This window comes from Pristiophorus japonicus, chromosome 15, assembly GCF_044704955.1.
Source record: "Pristiophorus japonicus isolate sPriJap1 chromosome 15, sPriJap1.hap1, whole genome shotgun sequence".
In the NCBI taxonomy this organism is placed as follows: Eukaryota; Metazoa; Chordata; class Chondrichthyes; family Pristiophoridae; genus Pristiophorus; species Pristiophorus japonicus.
In genome coordinates this window covers 178,506,227-178,522,596 of record NC_091991.1, presented here as the reverse complement: position 1 = coordinate 178,522,596, position 16,370 = coordinate 178,506,227, and the positions used below count along the sequence as shown (strand labels likewise).

General features: G+C 44.2%; 1 protein-coding gene across 6 annotated transcripts in view; it reads right to left on the bottom strand.

Moving 5' to 3' along the window:
• LOC139281279 (myosin phosphatase Rho-interacting protein-like) overlaps positions 1-16,370 on the bottom strand; it is a 226,944-nt gene that overhangs the window by 60,899 nt on the left and 149,675 nt on the right. For 5 of the 6 annotated variants that reach the window (XM_070901379.1, XM_070901380.1, XM_070901381.1 and 2 more), the window contains 3 exons: positions 13,085-13,169; positions 4,114-4,312; positions 2,706-2,850 (listed from right to left, as the gene is read on the bottom strand). In XM_070901379.1, the coding sequence (XP_070757480.1) occupies positions 2,706-2,850; positions 4,114-4,312; positions 13,085-13,169 (429 nt within the window). Of the gene's footprint in view, positions 1-2,336; positions 2,851-4,113; positions 4,313-13,084; positions 13,170-16,370 lie in introns of all 6 variants that reach the window. The other variant, XM_070901382.1, reaches the window with a different exon arrangement.

Sequence of the window (16,370 nt, the reverse complement as noted above, 5' to 3'; positions counted from 1 at the left end):
TTTTGTGCATATGAAAATATTGTTAAGGAAAAATTAAAAATAGTGAGACAGAAGAATTTTCCAGAGAAAGCCCTAAAGGTTTTTAAGAATGACCTTTAAGCTGAGGTCAGTCAATCCAAACCTGTTTGAGGGAAGTTTGGATTCAGTCAGCACCAACACCTGAGGCACCTCTTCAAAGCAGAGGCGTTAAGGTCAAAGGTTGCTTATGTCTGCAGAAACTTTCCTTAGTGGCAATTTAAATAGAGTTTGAAAGTGAGGTTCACTTATGAAGTCATGTTACTGCATTGTGACTGCCTTCAGGTTGAGGATCAGGCAAAACCTGCCAAGCAAGTGACACCCTTAACCATCAGAAAAACAATGGCAAGCATCCATAGTATCATCAGGAATGTCTGCAGTGTGCTTGTCATGCAAATTTTTACATCATACACACTGCGAAACTTGGTTATTGTTGGCGACCCAATCTTCCCCCAACCTCTCAGGCATGTGAGTTTTGTGGTGCTTTAATGGTGGGCACAAGTTGACGAGTAAGGTGAAGATGCTGATCGAAACCTCAATGTGTACAGTGCAGGAGGCCTTTTAATACTTCACAGGTTTTCAGAGAGAAAGGCTAACTCTACCAGTGTATCATTCTCTTTATCCAGTGCCTCCCATCTCCAGCAGGAAGCCAGAGTCAAATTCAGAAAAGAGAGACTTGGCCTTCTGTGCCTGCACAATTCTCCAAGTCAGCCTCCTCAGAGGCCTGAAGGGCCATGGAGGCACTGAACAGTAAACTTCTCTACTGGTTTAAAAAAAAAGAGAATGCTGCAATTAAAAAATAATCATGCAGGCCAGTAACAGTCACTGAGCTAGCTCAATGCGCTGTACCTGCTTGCAATGCAGTACAATTTTACATCAGAACGTAAGCACGCTGATGAACTCAACTAAGGTCAGAGTACAGGTAGCAAAATCAGAGGCCAGAAGATAGCAGATCCTCTGCCACCTGCTGTGTGAAATCTGTATGTACTATGTACAGCAGGCACCTCAAAACACTGAAGTACCACCACCAACGCTGCCTCCACAAGATCCTGCAAATCTAATGGCAGGATAGGCGCACCAACATCGGTGTTCTCGCTCAGGCCAACATCCCCAACATTGAAGCACTGACCACGCTCGATCAGCTCCGTTGGACGGGCCACATAGTCCGCATGCCCGATACGAGACTCCCAAAACAAGCGCTCTACTCGGAGCTCGACACGGCAACCGAGTCCCAGGTGGGCAGAGGAAACACTTCAAGGCCTCCTTGAAAAAGTGAAACATCCCCATCGACACCTAGGAATCCCTGGCCCAAGACCGCTCAAAGTGGAGGAAAAGCATCCGGGGAGGTGCTGAACACCTCGAGTCTCTTCGCCGGGAGCAAGCTGAGGCTAAGCCTAAACAGCAGAAGGAGCGCGTGGCAATCCAGGCACCCCACCCACCCATTCCTTCAACCAACGTCTGCCCCACCTGTGACAGAGACTGTAGGTCTCACATTGGACTCATCAGCCACCTGAGGATTTATTTGTAATGTGGAAGCAAGTCATCCTTTACTCTGAGGGACTGCCTAAGAAGAAGAAATCTGAATGGCAGGATGTAACAGAATAAGGAGACAAACAGGTCAATAACTTCAAGCTTTCCATATTAATCTCTTAATGAGACTAGCAAAATTCACAAATGCGTTTAACAACAACTGCTTGCTTGATAGCAAGAAATAAGAGGCTACAAGCAGTGGTCTCAGCACAGATAATGCTTCTTTGGAATACCACTGCCATGATTATCATGAACTGACTGTGAATGGAACCAACGCATTTAAAAAATGGATTAAAGGATACATGGCAGATACAGGCATACAATACTATAAAATGCAGCAAAGCACATGACAAATGTAGGGGCAGGGACCGCAGACCTCAGTATCGTCAGTACCAGAGGCTGGGTACAAGTTCCAACCTACCCTCTCGCTAGAGAATGATGCATGGAGAAGGGAGATCTGAAGAAAGGGAGATCTGAAGAAAGGGAGGTTACAGAAGCTGTAATCTAAAATACATGCAAGATTCGAAAGCATCAGGAAGTAAGAACAGCATGTTTGAACATCACTTATTATATACCCTTCTTTCCCTCATACATTCTTGGTAAAATAAATTTGTAATGTATTCCAGTAGCCAAGTCGTTTGAGACTCAGTTTGTGCTTGAAATTAAAAGGAGCAGTGGTTTAGTGCCTGCCCTTGGTCAGCAGCTATGCTGCATTACAGGGATGGGTATGTAATAAGAGTCAGTCAGATTTTAATATTCACAATGAGTTTCCACCACCTTCAGTTTCTTACCTTCGTTCAGATCCAAACAAACGCTCCAACTCTATTCTGCCAGGACTGCAGGTACGAAACCGCTGCTCCTGCTGCTCCTCTGCTTGGAAGGCCTGTCTGCTGTTGATCTTCATGGCTTTGGGGATATCTGCCAATGTGGCATAGCCCCGATTGGTCCTTGTAGCTGGGGAATGACTTGGCCCTTCCCAAAGCCTGCTGTTTGAGCTTGCTATGCTCGTCAGCGTGACACCGCTGATCTCGGAGTCCAAGGAGCTCTGGGAAGAGCTAACACAAGAGCCATTGGAGAGGAGGTTACCTGCAGGAGGGAAAGGATTGCTGTACAGGCTAGAGTGGCACGGTGTCACCATGCCACTCTCAGAGGAACTATACCTGCTGCTGGTGCTGGTGCTGCTGCTAGGAGGGGAGGTGAGCTGCTTCGAGTCAGTCTTCAGCTTCTCCAGGGAAAAGTAGCCGCTCTCTACGCGCTTCTTCTGCCGGCCATCCACCTCGTCACCATTAACCACAACCTGGGCTGCTGTTCAGGAGGAAGAGAGAACTTGTTTAGAATCAGAGCGTAAACATGCAACAGCCCTCCCAACAAGGTGACCAGAATGATAACATGCTACCCAGAATGCATGCAGTAAAAAGCAGCGAGTTTTACTCTCTCACCATCAGCAAAAGCAAATGATGGTGAGGCACCTCCCCCTTCCCCAGGTCGAATCATGCAAGTATATTACCAGGTAGACTTCACTTGCACACTGTATAGTTCACAAACTGGCAGAGCCTATGTGAATAACCTAATGCTCCTGTACAATGAGGAGGCTGTGATTACACAGCACTGAACAATGGGCATGTGGACAAGAATAAAGGGTAACAATGTCTGGGTGTTTTATTCAAGCCTGAAAGTAGATCTGTGCTTGTGCCGGAGCAAAGCCCTGGAATTTCAATGACGTCACTGCACTAAGTGACTAGGTCAGTTTCAGCTGGATCAAAACAGAGAAGCTGAGTCGTTCATTTACAGAAAAAACTTTATTTTGGACAGAGGCACCTGTCAACAGAAATTCTATCACTGCTTGGAGACAATCCAGATTGTTTATGTACAACTTTTGATTTTAAGGAACTCTGGATTAACCATCAATACTTTCTATATTTTACTCTTAATATTGTTAATGAGTAAATATCTTACAAATTAGCCCAATCATCTGTTACACTACCCTTTGTAATCACTACTCAGTGGTTTAACTTTCTCAAACATTTTTATAACTATTATCAGCAGGATTTCTGGCAGCTTCATTTATTCTAAGTGTTCAACCTGTTTAACTGCAGCTGTGCGGTTTAAGCCAGTGTTGTGTGTCGGTAAGCTGCTCAGTTTTGTCCAGTTAAATTCCAGAAACATCTTGATGCACAGTTAGGCATTTCTAAACCTGTGCTGTTGTCAACCTGTTCTTAACTATCAAAGATACAACATTGACAGGGAAAATGGGTTCAACACAAACATGCAAAGCCTCATGCTAACTCTGCCCAATGCCCAGTGTGTTAGGATAAAACAAAGCTGCAGATTTCATCAGGAAGTGAGTGGGGAATCTATAGTCACCGGCAATTTTATCGGGGGCTGTAATTATGCCCCTATGGAACCTCACTCCAGTGAGAAACAGCAGCTCCAGGAAACGAAGGAAGAATAAAAGACCGTCTGAGAAAAGAAAAGGCCTTGTTTGGACTATAAAGCTGCCTGAACCAACACTTTCGTAGTATTAGTATTCTAAATACCACCCCATTTTTCCCTATTATATCCTCTAACCTTCTTTAGGTACTGCTGATGGTCCAGAAAAAGTGGCAATAGGAGACTGGTTCTGTGAAGGGCTCCTCATCAAGTTACTGACGATCTGGAGACCCTTGTTTTTCAGCTCTTCTTGCCAGAGCGTTGACTTGGTACTCGGGACCCTCTCAGCACTTGGCATGGTGCTACTGGTAACCGCAACTTTAGCAGGTCCGGGCTCCTGTCATAAGCAAGACCACAATGTCCATTTAATACTTCCAAAAATATCCACTCATTATTCAACTCTCATTAAATTAGAACATGCAAACTCTTATCTTAAATATATAAAATAATAATGGATAACAAATAACCTGAGAAGTGGGGTTCAAACAATCCCGAGTTTCCAAGAGCAAGCCTTCAGTAGCTGAACCCCTTGATCAGATTGCAGCCTTGAAGCTGCTGGTTAATTATCCAGTGATTCTTAAATCGAATCCATTCAGAGTCTAGCATTGGCTTCACAAAGTCAAAGATGGTATCGTTCATTGAATGACAGAGTTGTGCTTCTAGCACAATACATCCAATGAATAAGTTACCTCACAAAAAAGAGCTGGATTTTCGGCTTTTGAGGTTTCAGGGCGGTAATGGTGGTGGGGTGGTCCTGATGCTGCCTGGAAAAGGTCTGCGCGTTTGTCTGCAAAATTTGGCAAAAAATTAGGTTCCATGATCGGGGGCGCAAAATCAGACATTACACAAGGAAGTTTTTGCGCCCCAGCCAAAAAAAGTCAGAATAATGTACAGGACAAGTTTGTGCAGATGCCCTGATTTTTGTTGATTACACTTGTAAATAGTTTTTTTGATTTAATGCCCTTCATTGTTGTGTAGTGCCCTGCATTATCATCATCATCATAGGCAGTCCCTCGAAATCGAGGAAAACTTGCTTTCACTCTAACAGTGAGTTCTCAGGTGACTATACAGTTATATACGGGAATTACAGTCTCTGTCACAGATGGGACAGACAGTGGTTGAAGGAAAGGGTAGGTGGGGAGCCTGGTTTTCCGCAAGCTCCTTCGGCTATCTGCACGCTCTCGGTGACGAGACGCGAGGTACTCAACGCCCGACCGGAAGCTCTTCTTCCACTTAGGGCAGTCTTGGGCCAGGGATTCCCAGGTGTCGGTGGGGATGTTGCACTTTATCAAGGAGGCTTTGAGATTGTCCTTGAAAAGTTTCCTATGCCCACATGGATCTCGCTTGCCATGTAGGAGTTCCGAGTAGAACGTTGCTTTGGGACAGGCTGGTGGAGGACCTTTGTCTTACAGATGTTAAGTGTAAGGCCTATGCTTTCATATGCCTTGATGAATACATCGACTGTATCCTGGAGTTCAGCCTCAGAATGTGCACAGACGCAGGCGTCGTCCGCGTACTGCAGCTCAACGACAGATTGGGGTGATCTTGGACCTAGCCTGGGGCGGCGTAGGTTAATCAGCTTCCCACTGGTTCTGTAGTATAGTTCCACTCCAGCGGGGAGTTTGTTGACTGTGAGGTGAAGCATGGCAGCGAGGAAGATTGAGAAGAGGATTGGAGCGATGACGCAGCCCTGTTTGACCCCGGTCCGGATGTGGATTGGGTCTGTAATGGAGCCGCTGGTAAGGATCACGGCCTGCTTGTTGTCGTGGAACTGGCAAAGGATGTTGACAAAGTTTTGGGGGCATCCAAAACGGAGGAGGACACTCCATAAGCCCTCAAGGTTGACAGGGTCAAAGGCCTTTGCAAGATCTGTAAATCCCCTGGGAGGACTGGCGCACCAACATCAATGTCCTCGTCCAGGCTAACATCCCCAGCATTGAAGCACTGACCACACTATCAGCTTCGCTGGGCAGGCCACATAGCTCGCATGCCAGACACGAGGCTCCCTAAGCAATTGCTCTATGAGGAGCTCCTTCACAGCAAACGAGCCAAAGGTGGACAGCGGAAACATCATAAGGACACCCTCAAAGCCTCCCTGGTAAAGCGCAACATCACCACTGACACCTGGGAGACCCTGGCCGAAGACCGCTCTAGGTGGAGAAAGTGCATCCGGGAGGGTGTTGAGCTCTTCGAATCTCAACGCCGCGAGCGTGCAGAGGTCAGGCGCAGGCAGCGGAAGGAGCATGCGGCAAATCAGTCCCAACCCCCCCCTTCCCCAGTCTGTGGCTCTCGCATTGGACTGTTCAGCCACCAAAGGACTCACTTTAGGAATGGAAGCAAGTCATCCTCAATTCCAAGAGACTGCCTATGATGATGATGATGCTGCTGCTGCTTTGGGAGTCTCGTGTCGGGCCTGCGATGTAGGATCCTCCTCCCTCCATTTAAAAATGTTGCAAATATCGCCTGCTACACCCTTGGAACACCTGGTTTTTCAGACGTTATCTGGTGTTTAATAATACGTTGGGGCTGAATTTTGCATCCGGGACCTTAGCGGAGCGTTGAATGATGACTGACGTCATGATTTAGAGGGCGAAACTAGAGGGTGGGACGATAAGTTTTTGCGCCACCACAAACCATGAGCCAAACTTGGTGGCCGGGTGGTAAAAGCTGGACGCCCGCCGTAATGCCTAGAAGCATCCTTTACCGCTTCTCCGAGACGCTAATTGAGGCGCAAGCAAGCCGAAAATCCAGCCCCTTGTCTTGTATAAATCGATTGGTTTGTATGAATACCAACGGCAGCACAGCCCCAGAATGTAATCACTTGCCTACCAAGAAGCTGCATATTGATCAGGACCTCATCAGGTTGAACCCAAGAAACCCTCTACCCCGAGCCCACCACACACCTCATTGGTCATGGCTGTTACTTACTCTTACCATCTCTCTGGATTTATCTACTTTCAGTATAACTCATTCTGCCAGCCACCTTCTACCTTCCAAATCAGAAAGGTTCATAACTTACTTGCTTCTTGCTCATTTCTTTGCTTGTCTATGTAGAAGAGCATACTATTGACCACTTATTGACAACAACATCTTGTCAGAATTTAATCAGTTACTGTAACAGTGCCACACTGACAAAGTGCTACTGATGGGAATACAGGGTCACTGACAATATACACCAGATACTCCGTATCAATCAGGATTTCAATTTTAAACAACAGTGTCTTGCTCACGGACCAGATAGCAGCAATAAGTTAAAAAAATATTCGGCATTGATACTGGGTAAAGAATCATTTACAGAAAAATCTTTTGTTCATTTTATACTAAAATATCTTCTGAAATCAAATAAATTTATTAACTCACAAACCTGGCTACCACTTGCAGGTAAAAATCATAGGGATCTATTCTGTCAAAAGCAGAGGCCTCTTTTACTGCCTTTATATTCTAAAAATACCAAGAACCGATAGGATCACTCCGGCTATTGTTTAAGCACACACTGTGTGGCTGTATTTCAGGAAAAGCTCATTAAAAAACGTTTCCTGGCATTTTGCAAAAATATTCTTTGAACTAATGCAACACCCAGAAAAAGGATTCTTATTAAAGTCTTGGGCCCAGAAATTCGATGGCGCCATACCCGCTTTTCAGGCGCTAAACAGGCAGCTAATCCTCCAACATGGCGGGCAGAAAGCCCGCACTCATTACGAGCCACAAGTGCATCGCCTGCCATATTGGTGTATGCAAAAGAAAAGGTTTCCTGGGACGAACCAGCCGTCAAGCTCTTTCGATGCGCAAATGAGTGGGTTAATGCCCATTTGAGGCAAAATTGGGTTGCCCTGAACACAGCCAACCTTTAAAAAAAAACACTTAGCTGAACGTGGAGCCGGGGGAGCAGGTGTGCTTCCTCTGGCTCTACCGCAGTCCCACAAACCATTGCCGGCATCCTCCCACGATGGCACTGCCCGAAATTCCTAGCCTCTTCGCCAGCGAGCCGCCTGGGGATTCCCAGCAAGTGTCCGCAGTACATGAGGCTTAATATAATGTTACATTTTAAGTTTAAAATCCTGAAGCATATTTTAAATTGGAACAGCTTTTTTACCCTGGGGCTTGCTGCAGCAATGCTCTGCCAAATATGGTACTGTGCCAAGCAGATGAGAAAGCCCTACAATCCACCCTTAGTCTGTGCTGAGTTAGTGGTTCATAGCTGGGGCGAATGTGCTTTAAGTGGGCTCAGCAGGCCTGGGCGAGGGAGAGGAACATCAGTATTCCTGCTCTGGATTGCATTCCAGTGGTTCCTGCTGGAAAGTGCACACATGGATACTGGTGAAGATATAACCGGGGCTGGTTATACAGGATTTTGTGGTTATGTAGGATGTGATTCTATTTTCTCCCATTTCCCAAATCCTTTACACAATTTCAGCAGTACCATTTAACACCATTTACAGCAGAATGACTGTAATTATGTCAAAGATGTTCAGAACTGTTCCTCTGCCCAGTCCACCTCTTAATATTGTACTTTCTTATCACCCTCCCTCCCCACCTCGAGGCACTGACTCTTGGTGGGATATTTTTCCACATGTGCTAGCTGTCCTCTGGTACTTCACTCAAGTGGCCATTCTTCATGCATGAGTCCAGACAGCGAGTGTCGGCAGGATATCGGACTATGGAACGCCGTCTGTCCCATCATTATTCTCAAGTTCCTTCCTGTTTGAAAATGTAATGAGCCACACTGTGCCAGATCAGATTACTATTTGTGGACCGCACTGTTGACAAGGCACATCTGCAATACCCAGCACTTGCAACACAAAGACATCTGCACTACCAAACCTGGCAACAGAAGTACTGGTACTTACCAGCTCTGGTAACAGAGACACCTTAGCATTAACCTGCACCAGCAAAATAGAGAGATGGCAATAACCAGCACTGACAACATCCACACTAACCAGTACAGAAGAGGCATATAAATTGGCCAGAAAAAGCAACAAACCTGAGAACTGGGAGAAATTTAGAATTCAGCAGAGGAGGACAAAGGGTTTAATTAAGAGGGGGAAAATAGAGTACGAGAAGAAGCTTGCCGGGAACATAAAAACTGACTGCAAAAGCTTCTATAGATATGTGAAGAGAAAAAGATTAGTGAAGACAAACGTAGGTCCCTTGCAGTCTGATTCAGCTGAAATTATAATGGGGAACAAAGAAATGGCAGACCAACTGAACAAATACTTTGGTTCTGATTTCACGAAGGTTACAAATAACCTTCCGGAAGTACTAGGGGACCGAGGGTCTAGTGAGGAGGAGGAAGAACTGAAGGATATCCTTATAAAGTGGGAAATTGTGCTAGGGAAATTGATGGGATTGAAGGCCGATAAATCCCCGGGTCCTGATAGTCTGCATCCCAGAGTACTTAAGGAAGTGGCCCTAGAAATAGTGGATGCATTGGTGATCATCTTTCAACAGTCTATCGACTCTGGATCAGTTCCTATGGACTGGAGGGTAGCTAATGTAACACCACTTTTTAAAAAGGGAGGGAGAGAGAAAGCAGGTAATTATAGACCGGTTAGCCTGACATCAGTAGTGGGGAAAATGTTGGAATCAATTATTAAGGATGAAATAGCAGCGCATTTGGAAAGTAGTGACAGGATCAGTCCAAGTCAACATGGATCTATAAAGGAGGAATCATGCTTGACAAATCTTCTGGAGTTTTTTTTTGAGGATGTAACTAGCAGAGTGGACAAGGGAGAACCAGTGGATGTGGTGCATTTGGACTTTCAAAAGGCTTTTGACAAGGTCCCACACAAGAGATTGGTGTGCAAAATCAAAGCACATGGTATTGGGAGTAATGTACTGACGTGGATAGAGAACTGGTTGGCAGACAGGAAGCAGAGAGTCGGGATAAACGGGTCCTTTTCAGAATGGCAGGCAGTGGCTAGTGGAGTGCCGCAGGGCTCAGTGGTGGGACCTCAGCTCTTTACAATATACATCAATGATTTGGATGAAGGAATTGATTGTAATATCTCCAAATTTTCAGATGACACTAAACTAGGTGGCGGTGAGAGCTGTGAGGAGGACGCTAGGAGGCTGCAGAGTGACTTGGATAGATTAGGTGAGTGGGCAAATGCATGGCAGATGCAGTATAATGTGGATAAATGTGAGGTTATCCACTTTGGGGGCAAAAACGCGAAGACAGATTATTATCTGAATGGCGGCAGATTAGGAAAAGGGGAGGTGCAACGAGACCTTGGTGTTATGGTTCATCAGTCATTGAAAGTTGGCATGCAGGTACAGCAGGCGGTGAAGAAGGCAAATGGTATGTTGGCCTTCATAGCTAGGGGATTTGAGTATAGGAGCAGGGAGGTCTTACTGCAGTTGTACTGGGCCTTGGTGAGGCCTCACCTGGAATATTGTGTTCAGTTTTGGTTTCCTAATCTGAGGAAGGACATAAGAACATAAGAATTAGGAACAGGAGTAGGCCATCTAGCCCCTCGAGCCTGCTCCGCCATTCAACAAGATCATGGCTGATCTGGCCGTGGACTCAGCTCCACTTACCCGCCTGCTCCCCATAATCCTTAATTCCCTTATTAGTTAAAAATCTATCTATTTTCTTGTTCTTGCTATTCAGGGAGTGCAGCGAAGAATCACCAGACTGATTCCCAGGATGGCAGGACTGATATATGAGGAGAGACTGGATCAACTGGGCCTTTATACACTGGAGTTTAGAGTTTAGAAGGATGAGAGGGCATCTCATAGAAACATATAAGATTCTGATGGGATGGGACAGGTTAGATGCGGGTAGAATGTTCCCGATGTTGGGGAAGTCCAGAACCAGGGGATATAGTCTTAGGCTAAGGGGTAGGCCATTTAGGACTGAGATGAGGAGAAACTTCTTCACTCGGTGTTGTTGACCTGTGGAATTCCCTGCCGCAGAGAGTTGTTGATGCCAGTTCATTGGATATATTCAAGAGGGAGTTAGATATGGCCCTTACGGCTAAGGGGATCAAGGGGTATGGAGAGAAAGCAGAAAAGGGATACTGAGGGAATGATCAGCCATGAACTCATTGAATGGCGGTGCAGGCTCGAAGCGGCGAATGGCCTACTCCTGCACCTATTTTCTATGTTTCTATGTTTACAGGGAACACAGAGTCGCCCACATTAACTAGCGTTGGCACTATCTACAACAGTGACTCACACAGCCACAACTAGCACTGTCAATGCAGAGAGGCTGACATTAACGTATACAACTGAAAATCTCAAATAATGTTTTTCCGCGTAGCCACAGAGATATTTAGGAGTTGATCAAGAGTCTGATCTAAATACAGAACAGTGGGTATCGGGCCCAAGAAAAAAAAAAGAACTTGCTTTTATACAGCGCCTTTCACAACCTCAGGACTTCCCAAAGCACTTTACAACCAATCAAGTACTTCTGAAGTGTAGTCACTGTCGTAATGTAGGAAATACAGCAGCCAATTTACGCACAGCAAGGTCCCACAAACTGTAATGTGATAATAACCGGATAATCTGTTTTAGGTGATGGTTGAGGACATCGGGAAGAACGCCGTAGTGCCACAGGATCTTTTACGTCCACCTGAGAGGGTAGACAGTGCCTTGGTTTAATGCCTCATCCGGAAGACAGCACCTCTAACCGTGCAGCACTCCCTCAGTATTGCACTGGAGTGTCAACCTAGATTTTTGTGCTCAAGTCTCTGAAGTGGGACTTGAACCCACAACCTACTGACAGAGGAGAGTGTGTCAGTATTCACCGATACACAAATACAATTCCGCCCCCCCACCCCCAGCATTTTCCCTTCCCCTGTATTAAGTGGCCCAGCACAGCAATATTATTGCAAGTGTCAGAGCCAAATCCAATGCATTGGTCTCTAAGGAGACTTTGCCTTATGGAAATTCAATCTGTTCAGCGTCTCAGAGGTCAGCTCTCTCAATAAAGGTCAGGGAGGTTGAAATTATCTTCAGGAACTTGATGTTGATGTTATAAAAAAATATGTTTGTTGATAGTAGTGTATATCACTGCTATTATTTCTAAGCCTGGTCTGCCTCATTCAAGGTTCTCAGCCACCTGCTCCACAGCAACTGCACTCTTGAGAACAGGATACACAAGCTGCTGAACAGGAAACAAACCTCATCCGCACAAGAGAGAGCTGAACACTAATAGTATCACTAACAACAGAAAAGAGTGCACAAGGAGTAAATAAATAAGATCCCATTGAAAATTAGATGTGAAGCTCTCCCGATATAGTCTAGTGAATGAGTACATCGCTCATCATTCAACCACACACATTAGAATGATCCTCGGTTGGAATGGTTAACTAATCTCAGCAAGGATGGCAGTAGGAATGCTATAAATTGACCTCAGTACCCTGGATTAAAGGAGGGGGAAATTAGCCATGGTTCAGACTTCTGGTTGCAATCTAGTGACAACTGTTGGAAAGTGCACTTGCCAAATAGTACATGGCCACTCACTGTCGAGGCTCACATGTTAAGAATAGTAACTTGAATGAAGGCTGTTTGTGGTGGGACCATACCACAGAAAGGACCAGTGCCTTCAAGAGAGGTGGGGAGAAAGTTGGAAATAGAAAAATAAAAATCAGATTTGAATATTATGACTTCCTGCTGATAAGCTTTTTCAGTATACCTTATGGATCACCGTGCTCTTAGCCAATACAGGAAATGTTCCCAGTATCCTGGCCAACATTTATCCCTCCACCAATACCAGTAAAACAATTCAGTCAGTCATTTATCTCATGGCTTTTTCTGGGAACTTGCTGTGAGTAAATTGGTTGCCACCTTTCCCTACATTATAACGGTGACTGATCACGTTTGCAGACTAATGAATTGCTGTGAAGCTCTTTGAGATGTCCCGAGATCATGAAAGGCGCTATATATAATGCATGTTCTTTCTTTCTTGTAGGTAGCTCAGCCACACAAACTCTATTCTTACTGAAAATGAATCTTCTGAGTAATTGAGGAACATTTTAAAACTTGATTTAAAACAAGCTGGAATAGGCACATGCAGACAATAGGGTTAAATTCAACTCCGTGTCATGTATATCTCTCATTAATTTATCTTGTTTATGTGCACATTGCCTTCCTACATTTTCTTTACCTGTGGTGTGGGAGGTTCCACTTTCCGTTTCTTTTTCTGATTCTGTTTGTTGGTGCATGGATACACGATAAGCGTTTCAAGCCAGCTGAAAGGAGAGATACAAACAAAGACATCAGAACTCCACATGACACTAACTGTTCACCATCTCTGAAGTTTTATTCATATCAGACGGGAGCTTTTTCAAGTTCATGTTTGATATACAGAGCACAAGGTACAGTATTTACACTTCCATGGCTATGCAAATGATACAGGAGCGATAAACAATGAACAAATCCATAATGGGAACATGGGTGAATGACACTTGGGCCAGTAGAATAGATACATTTTAATACTTGCATTGATATTATGCGTAATTATGTCAAACATATGCAAGTGCTACTTTTTAGACTGCAGTCGGCAGGTAAACATAGTTTGACATCTCATCTAAAGACTTGGATTATTAAATTTTGGTTTGGGACTTCAATCTTAGCCTTCTAGCCCAGAGGCAAAAGCGCTATGGCTACACAAAGAGGTGCTTTCGGATTTGGAGCTTCTGCAGTTCATATCATGAAGAGCAGTATTTACATAAAACCTTAACCCCACTTACCCCATTTATATTCCCAGACCCTGATTTCAACTTCTGCAGGTGGGAATTTTACTCCAAGACATCACATGAGATTAAATGACACCGCACAGATCACATTCACACTCATTGTGAATTTGAACCAACTGTTTATACTTGCACAAAGAGCATCCTTTAATTATTGCAGGGCTGGTGAGGGTACTCTGCCGGTCACATCCTGAATTACAAGCTACACTAAGAATAGACCCACAAAGCACAAGATTCAAATATCAGTTAGTAACATAAACAAAGTAAAGCCAGAAATGGCACATAACCTTGCAAATCTCCTTCATGCTCGACAGAGCAAATAATGTGTCTAAGCACAGGAATCCTTGATAAGCAGGAAGCTCATTAAGTTATTCAGAAAATAATATTAAGAGCAGAACATTTACTACCCTCGAGCAAGGTTAGAGATGAGAAATACTAGACAGTGAATACAGTGTATAGAACAGACTTAGAAGGAAGGAGATTCAAGGTCAACCTTTAAAAAGGAGCTGGATTGAAATCTATTAAGAAAGGGGGTTGTTAAGAGTTATTGAGATTTTAATAGCATGTTCGATTATTCAGGGAAGTAGGGGAAGAAATGTCTAAAGTTGGAATGAACGGGTAATGTGGTAGATAATCATACAGAGACTCTGGATGGAGTGGAATTGATGGGCTGAACGGCCCTTTCTGGCTCAGGATTTTCTTCTATTCTTAAAATGGAGTTGAACATTACTTTGCAACATCTTCATAGTACAGAGATATGGTAGGTATGATGTGAGAGGTGAGGCGTCAGATGTACAGCTATTGAAGGGGAACCATGGGTCAGTTCTATTCACTTGCTATAAATTTAATTACCTTAAAGCTATTAATAGCAAGAGGTATAATTTATATATCAACACATTCCAGAATTCTCAAAAAATCATTATAGGTTTTCTTTTAATATAGTGCAAGATAAAATGCATTGACTGTGGAGAAAAGAAAAACTCAACATGATTGCTATCCAATGTTCCCTATTGCAAAGTGCATGGGTGTGGATGTCGGGCAAGAACAGGATCAGCTTGGCTTTGACAAACTTCATGATCCAGCAGTGTGTCCAAACTAACTGTCTAGGGTTAACGGTGGAAAAACAACCAGCTTTTAAAAATACTGTAGAGAAGTCTAGGTAAAAGTCAAGGCTCATAATGCAAGAAATCACCAATGGTGAAAAGAGACGAGAGAGAATGAAATATCTCAGGAAGCAGCGAGTAGGTGATGTGCCGGAATTACCTATAAAACTGCTCCTTGCATAGATTACGGTTCCCAAAAGAGGAACGGGGAAGAAATTTAAGGGCGGGGGGAGGAATCTTAAAAATCAGAGAATATAAACTTACAGCACAGAACACATTCGGCCCATCGTGCCTGTGCTGGTTCTTTGAAAGAGCAATCATGTTAGTCCCACATCCCCACTTTTTGTCCGTAATCCTGCAAGTTCCTCATCCTCAAGTACCTGGCCAATCCCGGTTACAATTATTTATGGATTCAGCTTCCACTACCTTTTCAGGCAGAGCGTTCCAGATCCCGACAACTCCCAGTGAAAAAAATTCTCATCTCCTTTCTAGATCTTTTGCCAATGATTTTAAATCTATGACCTCAGGTTATTGACCCAATCATCAGAAGGTATAATTTTTCTCTATCTACACATTAAAACTTCTCATCATCTTGAAAACCTCTATTAGATCATCTCTTAGCCTTCTCGGTTTTCAACCTCTCCTCATAACTCAAGTCACTGGTAACAGTCTGATAAACCTCCTCTGCACCCTTTCTAAGGCGTTTACATTTTTCCTCAATTGTCTTTAAGTGTGGTGCCCAGAATTGTCCACAATGCTCCAACTGAGGCCTAACCAGTGATTTATAAAGTTATAGCATGATCCCTTTGCTTTTATATTCTATTCCTCTATTTATAAGTAACCCATCTGCATCTTTTTAAAACCACCTTATCAACTTGCCCTGCCACCTTTAAGAATGTGTATGTGGACACCAGGGTCTCGCTGCTCATCTACAACTTTTCAAAATCGTGGCCATTTATGGTATACTGTCTTCCCATATCAGTCGTCCCAAAGTGCATCACTTCACACCTCACCACATTAAATTCCATCTGCCATGCTTCTGCCCATTTCACCATCCTGTCACTGTCATCCTGAAGCCTATAACTATCCTCATCACTATCGACTACTTTGCCTAGTTTTGTATCATCTGCAAACTTTATAATGCTGCTCCCTACACCCAAGTCTAGGTCATTTATAAAAATTGCAGAGTAATGGACCCAAACCTAACCCTTGGGGAACACCACTGCAAACCACCTCCCAGTCTGAAAAACTTCCATCCACCAGCACTACCCTCAGCTTCCCGTCACTGAGCCAGGTTTGTATCCATACCACCACTTTCCCCTTAACTCCATGGGCTTCGATCTTAGCAAGTGTGGCACTTCCGAAAGTCCATATTTACTGCACTACTTTTATCAACCTTCTCTGTTATCTCATCAAATAATTCAATCAAGTTAGTCAGACACAATTTGTCTTCAACAAATCCACGCTGGCTCTCTTTGATTAACCCGTGTCTTTCCAAATGAAAGTTGATTTTGTTCCCGATAATGGTTTCCAATCGTGTCTCCACCACCAACGTTAGGATGATTGGCTGTAGTTTCCTGGTTTATCCCTCTCC